The sequence below is a fragment of the Drosophila simulans genome, chromosome 3L, assembly GCF_016746395.2.
Source record: "Drosophila simulans strain w501 chromosome 3L, Prin_Dsim_3.1, whole genome shotgun sequence".
Classification (NCBI taxonomy): domain Eukaryota; kingdom Metazoa; phylum Arthropoda; class Insecta; order Diptera; family Drosophilidae; genus Drosophila; species Drosophila simulans.
The window spans coordinates 16,663,258-16,684,395 of record NC_052522.2 but is presented as its reverse complement, the minus strand read 5'-3'; the positions used below and the strand labels follow the sequence as shown (position 1 = coordinate 16,684,395).

The 21,138-nt window shown below is 44.7% G+C and overlaps 3 protein-coding genes across 17 annotated transcripts; 1 reads left to right on the top strand and 2 right to left on the bottom strand.

The window, feature by feature from the left end:
* Positions 1–454: 454 nt before the first annotated feature.
* Positions 455–13,844, bottom strand: LOC6738408 (2-oxoglutarate dehydrogenase, mitochondrial). 14 transcript variants are annotated; one of them, XM_039294356.2, is made up of 13 exons: positions 11,667–11,781; positions 9,914–10,040; positions 9,719–9,856; positions 9,255–9,434; positions 7,520–7,622; positions 7,305–7,310; positions 6,696–6,774; positions 6,222–6,633; positions 5,298–6,166; positions 4,345–5,239; positions 4,131–4,285; positions 2,815–3,099; positions 455–1,801 (listed from the first exon to the last, which is right to left on the bottom strand). In XM_039294356.2, the coding sequence occupies exons 2-13, from the start codon at positions 10,016–10,018 to the stop codon at positions 1,702–1,704; spliced, it is 3,327 nt and encodes a 1,108-aa protein (XP_039150290.1). In that variant the 5' UTR covers positions 10,019–10,040; positions 11,667–11,781; the 3' UTR covers positions 455–1,701. The 14 variants fall into 14 exon arrangements, with proteins under 14 accessions (XP_039150290.1, XP_039150291.1, XP_016032248.1 ...); XM_039294357.2 differs by having other exon boundaries at positions 9,923–10,040; XM_016171625.3 differs by lacking the exons at positions 7,305–7,310; positions 7,520–7,622; positions 11,667–11,781 and adding exons at positions 8,471–8,600; positions 13,728–13,844.
* LOC27208473 (fibroin heavy chain) lies at positions 11,729–21,032 on the top strand. 2 transcript variants are annotated; one of them, XM_039294358.1, is made up of 4 exons: positions 11,729–11,863; positions 18,444–18,581; positions 19,318–19,499; positions 19,557–21,032. In XM_039294358.1, exons 3-4 carry the CDS (start codon positions 19,352–19,354, stop codon positions 20,900–20,902), a joined length of 1,494 nt encoding a protein of 497 aa, XP_039150292.1. In that variant the 5' UTR covers positions 11,729–11,863; positions 18,444–18,581; positions 19,318–19,351; the 3' UTR covers positions 20,903–21,032. The 2 variants fall into 2 exon arrangements, with proteins under 2 accessions (XP_039150292.1, XP_016032242.1); XM_016184029.3 differs by lacking the exon at positions 11,729–11,863 and adding an exon at positions 17,222–17,602.
* Positions 14,263–16,473, bottom strand: LOC6738407 (general odorant-binding protein 70). The gene is made up of 3 exons (XM_002085180.4): positions 15,585–16,473; positions 15,251–15,525; positions 14,263–14,602 (listed from the first exon to the last, which is right to left on the bottom strand). The coding sequence occupies exons 1-3, from the start codon at positions 15,763–15,765 to the stop codon at positions 14,315–14,317; spliced, it is 744 nt and encodes a 247-aa protein (XP_002085216.1). The 5' UTR covers positions 15,766–16,473; the 3' UTR covers positions 14,263–14,314.
* Positions 21,033–21,138: the final 106 nt, after the last annotated feature.

The following is a 21,138-nucleotide window of genomic DNA, read 5'->3' as shown; positions in this document are numbered from 1 at the left end:
TTCCACGCAGTTACTCCCAAAAGAAAGACACTCTTCAATGCGGTCGCCGGAGGAGTTCCTCCGGGGAGACATGAAAATATACTGTCAACATTAGAAAGTAAGGCAAAAGTGAGGCAAAAACTCTGGCGAAGATGTTCGATGAAATTGCTTTTGCAGGGGAAACGAAAGAAATTGACCAAAAGTGAGCACTTTACCTGCCCAATTGGCGATGTCGAAGTTGTCGGGACAGGAAGATCTTGGCTCCAAACTGCAGATAGCATGTGAAAGTACGCATAGAATGATGGAGCAGTGAAAATGGAAAATGCTCAACGGCCAGTCTTGCAACTTCCTGCCGAAAATCTAGTTACTGCAAGTCTTCCAAAAAGAGAAGAAAATTGAAAGCATTAAACTGGTTCTTGGGGCCTAGAAGCTTTAAAAGGTTTTCCCCTTTTTATATTGAGTAAAACACGCAGTGTACCATGCATTAAATAGTAAATTGTATATTTCCTTTTTAATCGTGTTATCCCCACATTTCACATTATTTGCAAAAATCTTTTCTTATCAGGGCTCTTGACAACTCATTTTGCCTTGTGTAATATTTGATTTTAACATTCTACTTACTTACTTGGTGCAAATTTGTGATTTATATTTTGTTGTAGTAACACTAAAATTTAGAGATGAAGTTAAATTTTCGACAATGTCGCACACACATGCTCTCTCTTTAAGTTCTCTCTTTTTATAAAATAGTTTTCATTTTGTTTTTCTTGGAAAAGTTTAGCTTTATCACTCTACAGTTCAATATCTTATATTGGTGCGAGACAAGTGCAATATTAGTTTTTAAGTATATATATATTTTGTTTTGTAAATATTTTTAAGAGGGTCCTGATTGGACTCCGTCCGTGGATCAAAAACAATTAAAGCATTTTGGCTGCATTTTGATGCGCTCCATAAAGGGTATCCAAAAAAATAAAACACACTTTGCTTAGTTCCAAACACAAGTTGTTGTTGAGAATCGTAATCAAAGCTTCCAGTCCAAATAACTGGGGAGTATATAAAACGCGAACTATATCCCTGATAGTGCCTCCTCGATCGGTGATGAACTAAAGCACAGCTCTGTTGGTTTGTCATTGTTAAGTATTATACTTGTTCATTTATTTAAACAAAAATGTGTAACTTAGGCAAACAAAAACACTAATGATTTCTTGGCCTGCGATCGATAAAGGCTGTCAAAACTTCGCGTGGCTTGAGATAGTTTAGTTATATATAATACAATAAAATAAATATTAAACATAGGAATAAGAAATAAGATTATAAAGGGTTTTATTCATTCCGAAAGTATAGTGATATCCTCCTCCTATGCGAGTTCTCATCACTTCAAATGTATGCGCATAGGTTAGTTGGCTATTTACTAGATCTTGGCTCTTTAGTTTGCATTAAAGACTTGCTGTGAGTGGTTGTAGTTCTTTTTCGCTTTGTTTGATTCTTTACTAAACACTTAACATTTCGTGTTATTTGTTACTTGGTTGCCGTTTGCTCTTGTAATTTCACTAAACTAATATTTAACATTTCATTACTTTCACACAATGCTCTTAACAATTTCGTCATCAAAAAATCGTATCAAAGAGTCTGCATACGTTTCAATACAAAATATAATCGTAATTAATATTCATCGTCTCCATCTCCATCTTCATCCCAATCTCATCTCCATCCAAACCCATCTCCTTAGGTCGAAATCGCGTCATTGAGCAGCGCGTTCAGCTCACGGATGTGCTGGGCCTTGGATCCGGTGGCGGTGGAGGCTCCGCAGGCGCGGCCGACGTAGCTGTGGATTAGGAAAATAGTTGGGATTAGTGGGGATACTTGAGGTATCGAGTGGTGAGTTGGCACAACATTCGGTATTCGATTTGCTGATTCGGTTAGACACGTGCACTAAACTTTAGTCTAGTTTTTCAGATTGGTTTTAGCACAGTTATGGCAAATGTTCAATGAAATGAGGGTTAGGCAAGCGCAGGGTGTTAAATATTAAGATTAAAATGTATAGAGACCTTAAGTCGAGAGTGATATTAAGGGCAACCACACCGAACCCAAACATTGAAATGGACCCCAATAAATTTTGCTATGCAGAATCATTTAGATTTTTATCATCAATTCTCAAGCTTCGTGGAACAGCAAATTGCCTAGTTTAGGATGGCATGTGTATTAGATGTCTGCCTATAAGCGCTAAAAACTCTGTTTTCAAGGTAGTTGTGGTAGTTTTTAACTTGGTTGTGATCTATATAGACAGCACGTCGTACAAACAAACAAATTCAAGTACAGATTACAGCACAACTTTGGTTAGATTGGAGCAGTACAGATGTCGGGGTTAACTGTGGTTTTTTTACGATGGGGACTGGACTGGCAAACAGCAAAATAGGGCAAACTTATCAAAAACAAATGCAAAACTTTCGAAACGCGCGAGGTGCAAACAAAAACTCAGAACTGAAAAGTAGAACAGTGCTTTAGGATTAGAGGATTAGATTATTGAGCTGGAGGTTAAGAGTAGTAGGGTTTGGTGTGTTGATTTCTTTTTAACCGGGGTACCATGAGGCGCTGGATCATGGAACGAACAATCATCATGCCAAACAACAGAAATCAGAAACGCAATCGAGGAAACTGATAAAAGGGAAACGAGGAGACAAATGAAGAGTTAACGGAACTGAGAGTTAATTTCCGTTTGGTAGGATAGTTAAGTTGCAGATAGTAGTTGGTAGTTGATAGTTGATTAGATAAATTGTAGATATACAGTTCATTGACCGCGCGCATCGTTGCGGAGCTGAGCTGAGCTTGCCCTCTCACCTAATTTTGCGTCCGGTTTTCGCTATGCGGGCGCCCGGAGCGGCCGCGATGCCCGCGGGCCTATTGAAATCGTGTCGTACATTCTTTAGGTCAAAGTGCTTGGCGGCATTGAAGTCGCCGCCAAGGGTTTGCGCCAGATCCTTAGGATCGCCGCCGGAGTTCGGGGCGGCGAACATGCGACTCAGCCACGGTTTAGATTTTGAATCGGAATCGGTGTCGGATTCATGATTAGTATGATCAGTAGTAGTGGTAGTATTGGTGGAGGAGGATTGTTCATCGCTTTGGCTGTAACAATAACACATACACAGAGAGAGAGAAAGAGAGAAAGGATTTGTTTTTGGTTGCTTTTTTCGTTTCTTGGGTAGTTTCGAATTTTTTTCAAATTTTTTTTTCTTCAGATTTTGCCAATTGCACGTACATATTAACACAACGAGTGGATTTTGGGGTGGGAATTTGGGAGATTCAAAATAACACACAACTGGTTTGCTTGTCTTTCACAAGTTTCGATAAGTAAATTAACGTAACTCAAGAGTTTAAACTAAATCATAAATAAAAAGCCATGCACAGTAAAAATGAACAGGATGATATATCGGATGGATGAAGCCAATTTGCTGATGGACTCGCTTGGAGAATTGCTGCGATAAATTTTCAGATATTGATTTTTCAACTTTGTGGTGAAAATGATTTTTGGTTTTCTTTTGCGGTGCTGGACATGCTCATCCAAACGAAAATAGAAATCAGAAGCGGATATCCGTTCAATGAGTGTTTGAGTTTTGTGTGTGTGGTGTTTTATCACTTGTTGGGACTAAAACTAGCTAATAAGATAGGTAGAGAGATATAAAAAGTGGGAGTGCGATAAATACAGCAGCTAGGAGGCATGTGAGGGGTGAGAGGAAGCTCTAATACAAATTTTAAATTCGCCTTGGCCGTATGATACTTTCTTATCAATAAAGATAGTAAATGAAGGCAACTTAAATTTTGCTTTATTATAAATTAGATATTAAGTTAATATCATACGGCTGGAGCATTTAAAATGATAGCGACTGCGATGAAAAATGAAAAGGTCAAATTAAAGCTTCATTTAATGCAAAAGTAGTGAAACAATAGCAAAAGAGAGTAAAATGTTTAGAGAATCAAAGATAAAAAGTACAGTACACGATGAAAATAGTGCACTTCATGAAAGAGACAAAGATAAACTGAGACTAGAGAAGAATCTGAGCCTGAGAGAAAAATCAGGGTGTGAAGACGTGGTCGGAGTGCTCCTGCTCAGGTGGGTGGATAGTTGCTGACCGCTTAAATATAGCCCTGGCACCTACCTGACGTCGCGGCTGTGGTTCAAGGCGGTGAGGAAACGAGGTTGCACATAGGTCCAGCTGCCCTGGTTCTTGTGCTCCTCTTGGGCCCACACGAGTTCGGCATTCTTATACAGGTTGGCCTGCTCCTTGACCAGATCGAAGGGGAAGGGAGAGATCTGAACATACAAAATACGTTAGCAGATGGTCCAATTTAAATATTCATATGGGGACTCACCTGCTCCACGCGCACAATGGCGATTTCGCCCTCCAGCTGCTTTTCCCTACGTGTCTTGGTCAAATCGTAGTAGACGCGGCCCGAGCAGAAGACGACCTTCTTCACATTGCTGGGATTCTGGCCGGCGGGACCGTTGTCGGGGATGATGCGCTGGAACTCGCTGCCCTCGCTCATCTCGCTGAAAGGACTCTTAGCCTCGGGGTGACGCAGCAGCGATTTGGGCGTGCACAGGATCAGGGGCTTGCGGAAAGGCAATGCGATCTGTCGGCGCAGGATGTGGTAGTAGTTGGCGGGCGTCGAGCAGTTTGCCACGATCCAGTTAATGTCGTGCAGCTGTCGCACTCCGAACTCATCGGACTCTGGTGGGAAGTAGTCGGGATCGTCGCTGCTCATTTGCAGGAAGCGCTCCACTCGGCACGAGGAGTGCTCGGGGCCCATGCCTTCCATGCCGTGGGGCAGGAGCATCACCAGACCCGATTGGCGCACCCACTTTGACTGACCGCTGGAGATGAACTGATCGATGATCGACTGGGCCGTGTTGCTGAAGTCTCCGAACTGAGCCTCCCACAGCACCAGGGCATTGGGATTGGTCATCGAGTAACCGTGCTCGAAACCAAGCACTGCGTACTCCGACAGCGAGCTGTTGGAGACGGAGTAGGGCGCCTGATCTGGGTACATGTGCTGCAGCGAGTTGTAGGTGGCCTTGTCGACCAGCTGGTGGTGCAGCACATGGTGGCGATGCGAGAAGGTACCGCGCTCGACATCCTGTCCCGAAAGGCGCACATGGATTCCCTCCTTCAGCAGAGAGCCGAAGGCCATAGCCTCTCCCAAGGCCCAATCAGCGACCTTTTCGTCCACCATTGCCTTGCGAGCGGCCAACACTCGCAATAGACCCCTTGGGAAGAAATCGGTTAATTAGTATTTGAAGTTTAAATAACATTTCTTGAGCATACTTGTGAATCACGAATTCAGCAGCGTTCGGTGGCGGCGACGAGAAGCGGTTGCCGATGTGGATGAGGGTCTCCTCCTTGACTCCAGTGGGCGCTACCTTCAAGGGGTCCTTGCCCTCGAAGAAGCCGGACCAGGGCGAGTCGAGCCAGTCCTTGTACTTGACGTGGGTCTCGGTCTTGGCCAGAGCGAATGCCTCCTCGCAAATGTTCTCGTATTTAGCAGCAACCGACTTGACCTCCTCGCCGGTGACAGTGCCCTCAGCGATCAGTTTGTCGGCATACAGGTCCAGACAGTTCTTGTGCTTGCGGATCTTCTGGTACATCAAGGGTTGCGTGAACATGGGCTCGTCGATCTCGTTGTGTCCATTGCGGCGGTATCCGACCAAATCAATAACACAATCCTTGTGGAAAGTGGCACGCCATTCAGCAGCCACCTTGCACACATGCATCACAGCCTCTGGATCGTCAGCGTTCACGTGGAAAATAGGAGCATTGACGACACGAGCCACATCCGTACAGTAGGGAGAGGACCTCGAGAAACGGGGATCGGTGGTGAAACCGATCTGGTTGTTGGCCACCACATGGATAGTTCCGTGTGTGGTGTAGTCGGGCAGATCCGACAGATGCATAGTTTCGTAAACGACACCCTGTCCGCAGAAGGCGGCATCACCGTGAATCAAAATGGACATAACCTTCTTGCCCTCCTGGTCGCCACGGTAGAACTGCTCGGCACGGGTCTTGCCCTGCACCACGGGATCCACAGCCTCCAGATGGGACGGGTTGGCCACGACAGCCAAGCGGATGTTCTTGTTTGTGACGCGGTTCAATCGCTCGATGTATGTACCCAGATGGTACTTGACATCACCAGAGCCCTAGAAAGGAAGGTCATTAAATATCTATACCAAGGTGATTATTATCTTTACTTACATCATCAGCAGCCTCCAGACCAGCGAACTGGGTGAAGATCTGGTTCAAGGGCTTGCGGCACACATTGGCCAAGGTGTTTAGACGTCCACGATGGGGCATGCCCATGATGACCGACTCCACTCCCAACTCCGTTGACACGTCGATGATCTCCTTCAGGGCTGGGATCATGATCTCGCAACCCTCCAGACCGAAACGTTTCTCAGAAGAGTACTTCTTGGCCAGGAAAGCCTCGAAGCCGGTGGCACGGGTCAAACGGGCCAGGATCAGACGCTTCTCCTCGGGCGAGAAGTTGAGGACGCCGGGAGTCTCAAAACGCTTGCGGATCCAGTTGCATTGCTCCAGCGAGTTGATGAACATGAACTCAACGCCAATCTTGTTACAGTAGACGTTCTCCAGGCGGTTCAGGATTTCCCTAATAAAGGGAATGTCACATATTAGTTGGGTCATCCATTATCCTTTAGTGGGGTTACTTACTTTAGGGGCAACGAAGCCTCATCGCCTCCGATGAAGGTAGTGCTGGGCAGCTTGAACTGGCGATCCATGTCCTGCTCGCCTGTTTTTTTTTTTTTTTGCGCAGTGGGTTGGAAAAATGGGTTAAGACTTTAGTAAGGGGTTCTGAGTGATTGTGTCATGGTGTGGGATTAGTAAATTGTAGGCGGCAGATGTTGGTTTGAAATTCGGAGTGTAATGATTTTGTTGCTTCTATTCGGAGGTGTTTGTACGCAGTACAGAGTTGAAATTGGGATCGGATGCTCATGCTCAGCTGGTTTGTTCACGGGTTCCTCATTCGGACACTTTTTCGACATGCATTAGACACTATCGGTGATAACTTAAATTTGTTTTTAATGGGCTCATAATCTTTCACTTGCAATCAGACTAAGGGGGCTTATCAATCGATTTCCCTTTATTTCGCTTGAGAAATGCAAAACAATCATGCAATCTATTTGTGACATAATCGAATCGGTGAGGTATACTTAAATATATTTATATATTTCGGCACGACATCCAAATTATAACAATTAAAGGCAGAAATGGGCAAACAATGTAACACAAATTCACTGGCAATATATAGCGCATATTTACTTGGTTCTATATATCATTGGATACATTTGTGTGGTTGGTTGGGTTCGATAATCGAATTTTTGATGCCGGGGATCGTGTGTGCGGGTGAAAGACAGAGAACGTCACTAACACAATATTTGGTTTTTAAAGTATTTACAAATCAAGGGTTAAGAACTGAAACAGGTTATGTTTTGGGCTAATAGCCAGGTGTTACGACCAACGTCGGATTTACTTACCAAAACTGAAATTAGCGTAAATGGATTTCGTCGAGGAGTTGCCAGGCAATTCTGGTGTATTAATTTCGAGTGGATCGAGGTGAGCAATATTATGTCCTCGAATCTAACGTGTCAGTATTGGGTGTTTGGTTGGTAGTTGTGGTGGTGGTGTTGGTGGTGGTAGTAGTAATAACAATGTTTTCGGATTGGATTTGGTTCGGTTTCGGTTTAGGTTTTCAAAACACACACATAATACGAAAAGAGAGAATTTTGAATTTTTTTTAAACATTGTTCGAGACGATTGGCGGTTTTGGTTTTTGGTTTGAGTTTCGATTGCAGTTTGTGTTTTTCGATTTGTTTACATTTAGGTTAGGAAGCAGTTATATAAAAGTAAAGGAAAAGAAAATAATCAATTAAAATTATAGAATAGATATGGCTTTAAACAAAAACAGATACAAGTGCTCAACGCACAAACACAAATAAAGCGAACACTAAAAGCTTCGACAGGATCAGTAGACAATGATTGACAGATGGCAATGTGTTCGAATTTCGTGGGTTAATCGAGAATCGGTGGTCACAGTGCAAGAACAGCGACATAATATGGAACTGGGGTGCTCAGAGATATAGAGTCGACAGGATGCTTAAGAATAAACCTTAACGGAAAGATACGAACTTCGAGAAAGCCAAACACCAAGGTTACTTACAGGAAATATTAAAAAACCTTCAACTGAACGGAACTCGCTAACTTAATCCTACAGAGGGGCATGTGTCCCTTCCTCATCAACTCCGAATTTCATTTAACCTTCTTCGGCTGTTAAATGGTAAGCACGAGTTATTTTCAAAACCAATTGCGTAAGTTTGAGTGCTTAACTTAGTTACTAGGCGAGTGGGTAGTAGCAGGATGGTGCATCAGGTTTTGGATTGAGTGGTGCGACTGGGGGTTAAATGAAACAGTTGTGTAAAAGAATTTACCAAACAAAAACCCAGAGTGCTGCCTGAGCACATCTTCGTTAGCACGACGTGCTAGCCCATCCTTGCAGACGGTTTTTTCGCGAGTCAAAATTCCAAGCGGATCCAGATCAGATGCCAAATGACCTCGTGACTATATGGTACATACATATCGTAGACAGATTGGTTGATTATATGTAAAGAGGTGTACAGGGTAGATCATAGGACTTAGGTATATTAAGTTAAATGCGTACGCCAGAAAGTTATCGTATGTCATTAGAAACTCAAACAAGCTACAAAACAACAGGCTTAACTTTACCAAAAATGTATATCAAGTGCAAATTAAAAGTAACTCCTTCTCTGGCAATACAATCAGAATACCCTTGGATAATCGCAAATAATTTAGATATTTCTTTATCTTATTAGCTAATGAGGAATGGTGCAATCAAAAGTGACAAATCCCCTTAATATATAACTATTTGGTGAACCGAAATGGAAGTGATCGAACAGAAAACCAAACTACTCATGAAGGAGTGAATGTCTAACTCTATGGATACTGTGGATGGCGTGGGTAAGTCAACGAAGTATTTTCTAATCTACCATGAATACTGGATTCGAAATGATTTGGGCTGGGTAAATGGACAATTGTGAACACACATAAGGGTGGGCAAAGGCAACTCTACTGATCATAATCTAAACATAAACATTAACTGAACCTAGGAGAACGAAACAAAAAGCGCCAACTGTGGCTGCAATCTCCACCGTTCGGCTGGAAACCAAGTAATTGAGCCAGCACGAGCCGACATACCTGGTAGCTCCTGATGATGGCCTGGACGGCCAGATGGTCGTCAATGGTCTTGGAGTCGGGCGCAGCGCCGGAGACGGCTCCTCCAAAGTTGAAGGAGGTCAGCGGCAGAGTGTTGGCCTGCACGGGCGCCAAGTTGGGCGGGCTAACGTAGCTGTTGCTGCGGAAGTACGCGTCCCAGGACTAAAAGAAGAATGAATCAATGAGTATTTATTGTGTATTAACAAGTATTGCAGGTTATTATTCAAGGATCACCGTTTCATTAGGCTTTTATTACATTTTTTTATTACAGAGAAGTTTGGTTCCCTTTAGTATTAGCGTTAACATTTTTAAATGGTTTTTATGAGGATAATTAAACACTTCCGCTTCAGAAATAAGCACTACGAACTGGTTTCACGATGACTCAGAATCAAGAGTCGAATTTAAAAAGTGGCAGGAATAAAACCCTGTTTAATAGGGATACTTACGGTGTGCACGGAAGTGGGATCCCGAAGCCAGGCGTTGTACATCTCCTCCACGTAGGAGGCGGTGCTGCCGTTGGCAAAAGGTTCGGCAGCCGCGGAGTTGTAGGTGCGCACAGCGGCCGCTGCAGTTACCTTGGCCATCTGCCAAAGATTGGGGTTTCATTAGTGGGGGTTTCCTCAAGAGTTGTCCATACCGACCAAACTCACCTGCTGACTGCTGCTGCTCTTGAGCAGCCATGTGGCGAAGTTCTTGTGCGCCATCGGCGACAAGGCCAGGCTGAAGGCTGTGTGGGCTCTATGCATTTTGTAGCTTTACAAAATAGAACTGAAAGAAAGAGGCAAGAGACAATCTTAGTGGAGATCTTATCAGCCAACTATTATATCACTTCCAACTGATTAATCGATGGCGGCTTTGTTGACAAACAAGCCACGTAAAAGATAGTGCCAGTGCCACCCCCTAAACACCGAACTCCTGACCCTCGGCTGCTGTAAACGCGATAAGATAGCTTAGAAGTTTTTACGTCATGGTCATGTTCTGGGTTTTAACTGTGTCACCGATCAACCGAATGTTCCGAACTTGTTGCCAGGCCAGTGGGCCAGTTATGAAATTCCCTCACGCTCACGAAACAAGTTCACAATTGAGTGGATGCGGGGGAATTTACATACGTCTAAAGCCAGACTAGACCGTTGAGATCGGGGGATCGCTTGGTGGAAAAAAGCACACGTGATGCCGTACGCCTGCTGATTCCGCCGATGACGTCAAACTAACGTGGGCTGGTTTCGCCAGTCTGCCGCTCGTTTTTTTGATAATCAGCCAAGAAATGGCGGAGATACTTTGGCCCCCCAAATATAATGGTGAAATGGGGGGTTTTATATGGGGAGAGCCAGCTGCTTTTTGCGCAGTTTGTTCGTTTCCCAACTTTTAATCAGTTGTGAATATTTGCCCTCACTTTTTGTTTGCCATCTCCGAATCACAGTGAGCATTCACCTGGGTATTTGTCCCAAAACGAGTTTGCCCAGACAACGCAAAGGCGTCAAGAGTGAATGTCCCTGGGTTGGAGTAATAAATTCCTGCGGTCCATGACTAAACCAAGAACCCTCTAGACGCAATTCAGTGATAAGAGGAGGCCGCTTAACCGGCCTCCAGTCCCGATCATGCCACGACAGCACTTTCAGAATTTGTCAAGTTATTAATCAAATTATTGGCGATAGGCCAGCGCGTGCGGATGTCGTAATTGAATCCCTATCTAAAGCCAGTCGTGCAAAAAATACGTACAAATTGAATGAAATTCGGATTGGGAACTTATGGGGCAAGGAAGGCGTGGCCAGGTCACATGTCTTATCGACGAAGGCATGCTGGCCAGACGATCCAAATGAAGTGATTACAAAATACTGGCCCCCAGACTTGGGAGCACAAAAAATGAAAGAAAACAATTGGAACGGCTAACCGGTTTGAAGTGGTCAAAGCTAAGTATTTGAAAGTGCATCACTCGGGTTATTTGATTCGGTCATAGCTACAATTACAGTTACATTGTCCGCCCCACAATAGATAATTCAATTTAGCAGCCCGACATTTTCTTTCAGTGTCATTTATCTGTTTGCTTGTTTTGTGCTGGCGCTTTTCACATACTGCTTTCCCTGCAATTATATTCCGCTCGACGTCGCCGCAGATGTTACGAAAACACATTACATAAGTGCAAAAAATAAAAAACGAAGACTCGCGTGAGAGCAGCTGAATTATTAGAACGCCCAGATGATGGAGCTAATTAATGTGAAATAGTCCGCCCGATGAGGATGCAGTTCCACAATTCGAAGCATGACTGGAAAAATCCATTAGACTTTCGGTCGGTGGAAGGTCTAGTTCCGACTGTATATACACTGCACCGCGGTGGAATCAAGACACCGTATAATATATACGCATATACTGCGTGCGATTGCTCCAAAAACCAACCGAATATATGTACTCGTCGTACTCGTATCCGTATCTCGCAGATACGCGTCAAACGTTTGTTCGTGCTGAGTGCTGCGCGTCGACTGAAGCGAAAATACAAAAGCGGCCGCCTTCGAGAGTGAAATATAAAATTTAGAAATCGAATTTGCTCTTCACGAACCGCCGAGCGGGCTGAAAACTTGGAAGGAAAACACAGAGTGAGTGTGTGATAAAAACACACAAAGCGGCCACATGACAACTCGGCGTTGTATCTTTATCTTCTGGCAAAAGGGGGTTTGGTCGCTCGCCGATCGGTGGACCTGATAACAGTCAGGTACATACTCATGTATCTACATACTGACCGCACTTCCTCCGCTTATCTAACCGCCTCGCCTCCTGGCTCTTGCCCATGTCTTGCGTATTTATAGCCCGAATTTGTTTACAACAATCCCAAAGTCCGATCGTCAGCCGGCTGATGGTTTGAAAGAATGCCGCCCACACAGCCCAAAACGAGAAGAGTATATGAATCGGAGAGAAAAGGCGGCATGGTATGCGTAAGAAAATAATATTCAAAATACATTCATAGAGCTTGTTTATCACATAACACCAAAGACAACAAAAGTTAATATACAAAATGTTTTTTAAGATTTGGTATACAATTGAGTATCCAGAATAACTTGATAATTATTTTTTAAATTTTTTCCACAGTGCATTTAATAGGTCAAGCGCAAGTGAATATGTGCGTGTATCGATTACCTTTCCGCTAATCAATAAAGTTTCAAGTTCACACACCAGACACTTTAAGTTAACCATTTACCTCGATGCGAGTGCGAAATTAATTAACAATCGAGGAACTCCGATCATTAGATACACTTTGTTATTTTTGAATTGTTTTATTAATAAAGTTTAATAACTTTCTTTGAAAGCTATCGCAAAAAAATGTATAAGAAAAAATATAAAAACAAAAAATATGTGGTAAACTGTAAATCCTAATTTTGATCTTATTCTAAACAATAACGGAAAAGACAATTTGAATATCGAATGCTAACTATGTAGATACCAGTGTATGTACTACTGTAATTATCCTGCATATTCCTTTTCCACCAACTAGTCTTAGACTGAATAATAGCTATTATCAAAGTTGGCGTAAGCCATTCAAGTGTCATGATACCCTTTGAAAGGGTATAAAACGACAAGAGAGACGCACTCAGTAGGGTTTTGCACCTTGCTAAGCCGTTCCAGAAACCAGCTTGCAACTGCATTCCATTAAAAAAAAACTTGGACGAGCCCCCCACAAGGCGAAGAAGAAGAAGAAGAGTGGTCCAAGGGCATGAGGTAATTGCGGAGCACGGTGCGAGGGAAAGGGGGAGGTTCCGTAGTACTTATAATACTTCGGTGGTTACTATTCCCGATCTGGGGCCTTTGCAGCCGACTTATGATAGGTTGTGGCAGATGATCCACATCCGTCTGCAGAAAAAAAAAAACAAGTTGTGCTGCCCCAGACAATGCGGCCGCGCGCTTTCTTTGCGGTTTGCTGTTGCTATTGCCATTGCTTTTGATTGATGATTCATTGGGCGGCGGGGAGAAAAGCACACGCGGCACTCGGTCAATTGCGTCATCAATGCGGCAAGTTAATTTTACAAAAACACATGTGACGTCGCCGACGTCGCTTGTTTTGCATTGCGAAATTTCACTTTTCATTTGGGGCAGCCGGCGCAAGCGCTTTTCCGCCGAAGAGCCGCCCACCTGCACTTTTCCAATTATATAAGAACAGTCCTTGAATTTAAGTGAAGAAAAACTTTGGAAAATACCAATCAAATGCCTGCTAAATTCACTTTTTAGAAAGGGGAATACGCGGCAGTGGCTTATTGATCGCTGAAACGATGATGGTAATTCCTGGAATTCCACATGATGCAAAAGCAGACCACAAATGTGGGACAAGAGAAAAGCACGCGAAATGCGGGTTTTCCGCTGACGCCAGTACTAGCTCTAAGTTGACCATAGCCCCACAGACTTTTTGCAAATTAACGCACTTGATTTGATTATTTTTACACTAAAGTTGCTTAAAGTTGAAATATTTACGTTTTTACAGCCGAAAACTTTTGCGTTAGTGGTGGGACTGTTAATGCTGGCGAACGGCCTGGACTATCAAACATATCGAAAAGCAATCGTTTTCTGCTAGATATCGATTATTTTCACAGTTTTGGTGAGCGGTAACACTAGCATACAGAGCTTATTCCTATGCGACTGCAGATGGCGCCACTGTAGCTGATAATAGAAGGCGCGATGTATAAAGTCTGTAAATAATATGTCAAGAATTCAAAATATTTCCGTTATCTATTTAAATCGATTTTAATACCTGCAATTTAATAATATTGGATCCAGAAATTTGTGGTTAAGCATGTTAACACGAATGGATTGACTTCTGCTTGACAATTTTCCATTTTCAATATCAGTGAAATCATGTGAAGTTTTGTAAGAAAAATTGAAACGAAATTGGAAAAAGAAAAGCGAGTAATAAAGATGACATATGTTTAGTAATTTCCAACAATGTTTGAAGCCACCTACATTGTTTTCCACAGCATAGTAGCAATAGTCGCCGCCACAAAAACTGGAATTGAACTTGCACTAAACATTTAATTGCTACGCACACTAGACAGAGTGACTAACTAATATCTGCTGTATTGATCCAGACAGTAGCCGGTAATTTGGTCCGATATACAGTCGAAGACATCGAACGCCAGATCGCAGCTTTCACCTTTCTTGGGCAGCTCCTTGCGATTAACGCCGTACCGGGCGGTCATTGTCCGGAGGCAGAGGTTCACGGACCGCAAGGTGGCCATGAAGAATCCGTGCTCGTGCACTCCTTCGGAGTAGAAGTGGACCAGTCCGTCCAAGGTGGGCCAGCCCCTCTGATCGATGGCGTTGTTTTTGGCATAGACGCAGTGCAGCAGGCACTAGAAATACATAGATGTCGTAGGGAAAAATGTATACTCAACGAGGGTCTTTTAGTTAATAAACTTAACTTAAACCTGTTTAAATTATACAATGAAATACACAGTGAAAATTGTTTAAAGACTTAAAACTAACTACAGGGTAGCTAAAAGCAAAAGTTTGTTTCTCAATATTAACCTTTGTAATATTTGTACTTAATAATTTTTAATTTTGATCAAAACTAAGAAGCAGAGTATACCCTAACACATTGTCAAATCAGACACATTTGTCCACTAATATTTTTTTTAGTGCATAGGTACTTCTATCTGTACATTCAATTTGCTGATGCATAAAGCCAGCTAATGTGTATTAAGTGCCGCCATAAAGTGCGCTTTTCAGACATCAAATTCAGCATTGCGCTGGGAGGTGTGCGAAAAATCTCCGCCGGAGGCGTGTGATTTTGAATGCAACTGAAAATGCATTTGCTTTTCTTTCGATTGTCTAAAAACCCTGACTTTAGGTTTTGCTGGGTGAGCTTAAGTGGGGGTTTAGCCAATTGTTTCTTGGGCTGCCATTGAACTTAATTGAGCTTGGCTTATGCATTTCATTAACACGAGAAGAAAAGCGATCTACAAGTCTCGCAGAAGATTCTCCTGCTTGACTTTACTTACCCCCGCAATGCGTTTGTCTTCCAGAGGCACCAGAGTGGGATGATATATACCCGAACTGGCCACATCCAGACGTCGGATGTTCCTCATCAATCTGGCCACATGGCGTTGTGGTTCGGGTTCATCGTAGACTATGTACTCGTACTGGCTGATGTTGGGGGAATGATCGAGGGAAGGTGCCTCGGGCACAGAAGGCCAAATGAAGTCGATGGAGTCATCGTTCGGATCGATGGGCGGCTGATTGTGTGACACCTGCTCCTTGAGTATCTCATAGGCCTCTAAATGGGGACCAAAACCGTATAGTACTTGATATGGCTAAACTAACTTGAAGACCCACCATTAACCAACTTGTTGCGAACCTCATCCTGGCACTCCCTTATGACCGACTCCACTTTCCTGGCCGTTCTGGGTGGATTCAAGCACTTGGCCTTTTTCGTCTCGAAGCGAATTAGATATTCCACAGCGTCGATCGATGTGATAACCATGCACGAGATGCATAAAAGTTGTGTAATCCTCATGGTTGCGATTAATTGGAGTCTCCACGCCGATCCGATCGCCTGGGCCGCTGTCAAATGAATGTCCCCCGAAGAAATGGACGCGATGAAATCGAAAGCATTTTCACTTTTCCAAGCCAACCTGGCAGGATGGCCCACACAGGCCACTTATGAATTTCCAGTTTAGCTGTATTTTTTTTCTTCTCATTTCAGTTTTGCTCTTTGGGTATGTGGTTCAATGGCAAACGGCAACACTCCAAGTGCAACTGCAACTGCCACAACTGGTTGCACATTTCCCATGCGTGCAGTCCGTTAGAAACTTGTCCTTAAAGCTCGACCACATGCCTATGAACATGGCCATTGGCAGCGGCCATATATCATGGCTATACATATCTCCATAGCTCTCCGATCGCGATCGCATTGGGTTTCGTTCCATTGTCTCTGCGGTTGTGCGATTACACAGCGCTTATGCTCGGAACGCACTCGCTCCGATTGAGCGCACAATTAACCAATTGGTGAACTCTTCCGCCTTCTGACCAATTTGCATGTGGCCAAAAAACAACGGCTATAAAGATTATCAAAGGCGGTAGTCTATGTGGATGTGGATATGGGCTAGCCAGAACTATAAACTATAACCGGAATCAAAGGCAACCAAGCGGGGCGGTCTAATCAGAGGGCCTGACATATCCCCAGCACATCCCCTTCTAGAACCCAGAACAATGGCCAATAACTGTACTTGGAAGTGGCCAGTAGCGTCGCCACGCTAATTATGGCTCATTAAAATGGCCAAGATTCAAGAGCCAAGATCCTAGGCGGAAATTGTCATAAGGTTCTGTGGTCTCCTCCAGCCGACGGGTAATTGCCTTTAATTGCATACCTGGCCAAAAATTGCAGCTAAGACACTGACCTAGACTCGCTCTGGATCGAATTTGTAATAAGCTCCGGCTAACGGAAAACTCAAAATGGAAAATTGATTCCCCAGCGACGAAGTTCAATGTTCAGCGTTTCGCGATTTGTAAGCTGGAGAGAGAGCGGGCGGGGATTGTGGATTGTCAACAGGAAGCTCTCCAGGTTGCAACTTCGGGGAACAAGAACAACGTGAGCTAATTGACAGACAGCTACACAGGCACGATTTTCCATTTTCCGCTGGCCATTTCCCGCGGGGTTTAAAACCCTTTCCATGAACCCCGCCCCCCCTAAAGTGGCGAACAAGGAGCCATAAAATAGGAGAAACACAGCAGCAGCTGCAACAACACTTGCGTGTCCATCATTAGAACGAATTCTCTCACCTGAGCCCCGCGCCCACTTTCCGCCTTTTCTTGTAACGCAATTTGCACACAAATGCTGCTGTTTCATCTTCGTGGCTTTGGCTCTTTTTGGTGGGTGGTCAGGTGAGACAAGCAGCACCACTAGCTCCACTAGCACCACCATATGACGCCGCACGAACCGCTCGCTGAGCCGCCTGAGAATCGTATTTAAATACGAAGGTCTAACGCTGGATCGCATCAGTCGTCGCCGTCGCGTTGTTCTAGCCGCTAGCTCCTCTCGAAGATCGCAAGCCAAGTCGGAGTTTAAGTCGGGATACAAGCTCGGATTGGGAGACGATCGAATCGAATTGAATCGGATCTGTTGGGGGAATAGAAGTTTATGTGGTGACTGTGCACCTGGAACAGGATGCCCGTTTGATACTTGTTTCATCTCTTGATTGGATTAAAACGAATGCAATTTGAATGATGTGGCATCTGCATCGGCACGCGAATTCCCTCTTGTTTCTCTGCGCAGTTTTGGGATACTTTGCGGATCCTGCGAGGGCCGAAATCGAGTACAATACCATCAACGAGGATGGATCTTTTCAGTTTCGGTACAGAGATGTGTGACAAACTATAGTGAACATTTCAAAAGGATTTTAAGCACTGAGAAAAAAAAGGCTTAAGGCGTAAATGCATATGCATTTAATTGCAAATGCTAAATGCCCAGTGACTCAAGCCATTTGATAAATATTTTTAGTTACAATTGAAAAATTCAAAATTTTACCTAAAAATGTTTTAAAAGCTAGAAGGATATGTTGACAGAAATTAGTGATTTCTTTTGTAATACGTTTTTGATAATAGCTAATTTAACAAAAATACTTAAATCTAAAATGGACTTAATTAGTAATGCGATTTTCAGATAAAAATGAACTTAAAATTTTATATATGAATTGAAACTTTCCATTTCATCACAATCATCAGTTCAATAACAAGACTTAACCCACAACCATAAAATTCATTAAATAGAATAGCTAATAGCTAATTAAAACGTTAACTGTCGTTCATTAGCCTTTGAAAGAAGTAATAGTAAATAGTCGCTGAAAATGAGTCAATTGCCTACAACCTTCGCTGTTTGGTAGAATAGTAAACCCTTTGAAAAGAGAACAACTCAATTACAGTTTTTTAGCAGCCATGGGTCATAAATCTAACAAATCATCTAATCGGTCAATGATGTCTGCTACCTTACCATCACCATCACACCCGAGCAAATTTGAGATTTTTAGCACCTCTTTAACGCCTCAACGTTTTGCAACCACAACAATAACACACTTCCGACCATCTTTCCCTCTCCATTTCGCACGCATGGGGCAACGCAATTGCTTCTGTTTCGATGGATCCCACCTGGCATGGATAATGGATATGCTGCTGCTACTGCTTCCAATCGGCCAAAAGACATGCAAATGATGACATTGGCGGCTACTATCACAGCGCCTCGGGCACTCCGGACAACACGGTGCGAGGTCGCTACGGTTCGCGGAGTCCAGCGAGCGGGCAGATCGAGGAGACGGTCTACACGGCCGGACCACGTGGGTGAGTAATCGAAGACGGTAGCGAAGACGAGTGGGTAAAGTGCGCTGGTGCACTGCGAGAAAATAGCGCAACTTTAAGGGGATATATATATGGGCAAAAAAGAAGATACTTTTAAAGGTATCTAAATTTGAAATATTTTTAAATATAATTAACGATCTTCGATCATCATTACTTGAAAGTAACTTCCTTGAGGAAGGTCGGCTGTTTTTTCCTGAGTGTATTGGCGGCGGAGGAAGTGGCAGCACAAAGTGAGTTATCTCCCCTCGATGTCAGAGTTGAGCTCATATATCAGCGGTTGGCGGCAGGCGGCGGCCACTGAAGCGAAACCCAAACAAACGGAGGGGGATCCATGGAGTTGGAGCCGTTCTAACACATTGGACTGCTTTTTCTGGCGTTGCCTAAACGTTTTTCCATTACCGCTTCGGCGCTACTGTTGTTTTTTGCAATCTCCGGTAAATCGGGGGAAACAAAAAGCTGTTAACAAATTGACTGGCCTGAGAGTTTCGAGCCAAAAAAAAAAAACGGAATGGATTGTAGATGGCAGATGCTCAACGATAGCGATGATTCTGAATGGGATCGTTCCCCGAGATGTGTAGTAATCGAAGTAATGGCGTGCCGGGCTAAGATCGAATCTATATTCAAAATTGCAGTGCAAGTCCGCTTCCGCTGGAAGGGTTTACCCAATCCCCACTCATTGTGTCGGTAGCTAATTAATCTCCCTCCATTTCCCACATAGATTTCGCGTGAACGGACCGAAAATCCATCGGAAAATGGACCTGGCCCAGTATCCGGTACTGCCGCGGGGAAGTCCGGACGATCCGCTGGCCGATCCCTTTGACGATCCTTCCTACAGTTTTAGTTTTCGCACTCCGGATCAGTCGCGCAGCGAGGAGAATGATTCGGGAAATAGGATAAGGGGTGAGTTTAGAGAGGATGGTACTTAACAGTATAGTGTATTAACTGATTCTATCCCAGGTCTGTACTCCTATTTGGACGACGTGGGCGAGCGGCACAGTGTTCGCTATGCAGCTGGAGCCGGAACCGGATTCGAGATCTCCAACGCTGTGCCGGACAGCCCATCCGTTGTGGCGTACTCCAGTCCTCTGTACAAGTCCCATCCCAAAGCGCGCGGCAAGATGTCTGTTCAAAGGGGGCCGGCTGGAAGCTATAAGCTGATCGCCTCCGGTTCGGATCACCGACGGGCAGAAAGTCGAGCACCCGATGGCCTGGTGCGGGGAACCTACTCCTTCCTGGACGACAAGGGCGTGCAGCGCACTGTGGAGTATATAGCTGGAGCAGGAATTGGCTACCGGGTGGTGCAAAATCGGATTGGTCCTGGAACCCATAACAATCCCTCTGTGGCTGATTTTCGTTTGACAGATCCAGATTTCCGACTGGCTAATGATTTTGGCAGGGGTGCAGGTGGTGGCTTAGGTCCAAAAGGAGGTAGTGGTGGATCGGGTGGGGGAAGTGGTTCGGTAGGAGCTTCGGGTCCTAGTGGAGGTGCAGGTGGAGCGGGAAGGGGCCGTACGCCAAGCAGACCCGGCGGCAAGGATTACTTAAAGCCGGCTGATGGAGCAAGAGATAGGAATCGTGGAGATGATGATGCTGGGGCAGCTGATGAAAATCTGGGAGCCCATGCTGATGACCATGGGGATGACACTGGGCTTGGCAGCAGCTCCTCTGGTTCCACCAACTTCAATGGCAAAGAAGACCGAAGAGGGTTCCCCGCTGGGAGTCCACAACGGGGCACTACCAGATACGATGCCGGAGGCGATAGCTCTCAGAGAGGTGGTTCAGGTAGCTCCACGAGGAACAATGCTAGTGGGTCCCGAAACAGAAATCGATTCGGCGGCGGTGGTGGAGGTAGTGCCTCCTCTGAGCGGGGAGCAGGAAGAGGAGGTGCTGTCGGTGGTGGAAGCAGTCGTCGAGGGGGTGGAGCTGGAGCCTCCAGCGAAGGCGACTCCGGCCTGGGCTACCTGCCGCCCACAGGTGGATCGGGCACCAGTGCCATGAGCGGACCCGGAGACAATTACCACCTCAACGACGACGATGTGGGCAGTTCACTGCCTCCTCTGGTCACCGCCAACCACCGAATTCTAGAGATCGACAGGGATCGGGAGTGGGTGCAGCGACACCGCGACTCCACCGTCATCAAGAACGTGGGTAAATGGTATGTGGGCCTGCCGCCTGGTCAAAGTGTGCGTGCCCATGTCCAGAACATCGACATAATACCTTTGGGCGGAAGGATCGGTCTCTCGCCGTCGGAGGCACTGCGTCAGGATGAGATCGCCGAGCTGAATGCCTCAAGGGAGCACTAAGCCCCCAATGAATCTGTAGTTTGTAGTGCGTAGCTCTAAGTGATCAGTGTTGAGTAACCGAAACTGGGTTGACTCAGCATGGAAACTAAAACAGTATTTAAAGCGGAATACATTTTTGCCTGTATCTGTATCTCAAACTGTATCTGTATCTCTAGCGAATAGTTATTTGATATCCGTGGATGCGGGTATAAGCAGGTTAATCTGCACATTGCGGTTTCCTTGAATTCACATATAAC

What these genes read in the sequence shown, in the direction of transcription:
- LOC6738408 (XM_016171625.3), bottom strand. Translation starts at nt 10,018, where the DNA reads ATGCATAGAGCCCACACAGCCTTCAGCCTGGCCTTGTCGCCGATGGCG. An exon ending in CCATCATCAGGAGCTACCAG is followed by an intron (nt 8,601 to 9,254) that starts GTATGTCGGCTC and finishes TGTACCATATAG; the next exon opens with TCACGAGGTCATTTGGCATC. An exon ending in GAGGCTTCGTTGCCCCTAAA is followed by an intron (nt 6,634 to 6,695) that starts GTAAGTAACCCC and finishes TCCCTTTATTAG; the next exon opens with GGAAATCCTGAACCGCCTGG.
- LOC6738407 (XM_002085180.4), bottom strand. Translation starts at nt 15,765, where the DNA reads ATGAGGATTACACAACTTTTATGCATCTCGTGCATGGTTATCACATCG. An exon ending in TCGCAACAAGTTGGTTAATG is followed by an intron (nt 15,526 to 15,584) that starts GTGGGTCTTCAA and finishes GTCCCCATTTAG; the next exon opens with AGGCCTATGAGATACTCAAG. An exon ending in AAGACAAACGCATTGCGGGG is followed by an intron (nt 14,603 to 15,250) that starts GTAAGTAAAGTC and finishes ATGTATTTCTAG; the next exon opens with TGCCTGCTGCACTGCGTCTA.
- LOC27208473 (XM_016184029.3), top strand. Translation starts at nt 17,472, where the DNA reads ATGATGTGGCATCTGCATCGGCACGCGAATTCCCTCTTGTTTCTCTGC. An exon ending in GATGGATCTTTTCAGTTTCG is followed by an intron (nt 17,603 to 18,443) that starts GTACAGAGATGT and finishes ATCGGCCAAAAG; the next exon opens with ACATGCAAATGATGACATTG. An exon ending in TACACGGCCGGACCACGTGG is followed by an intron (nt 18,582 to 19,317) that starts GTGAGTAATCGA and finishes TTTCCCACATAG; the next exon opens with ATTTCGCGTGAACGGACCGA.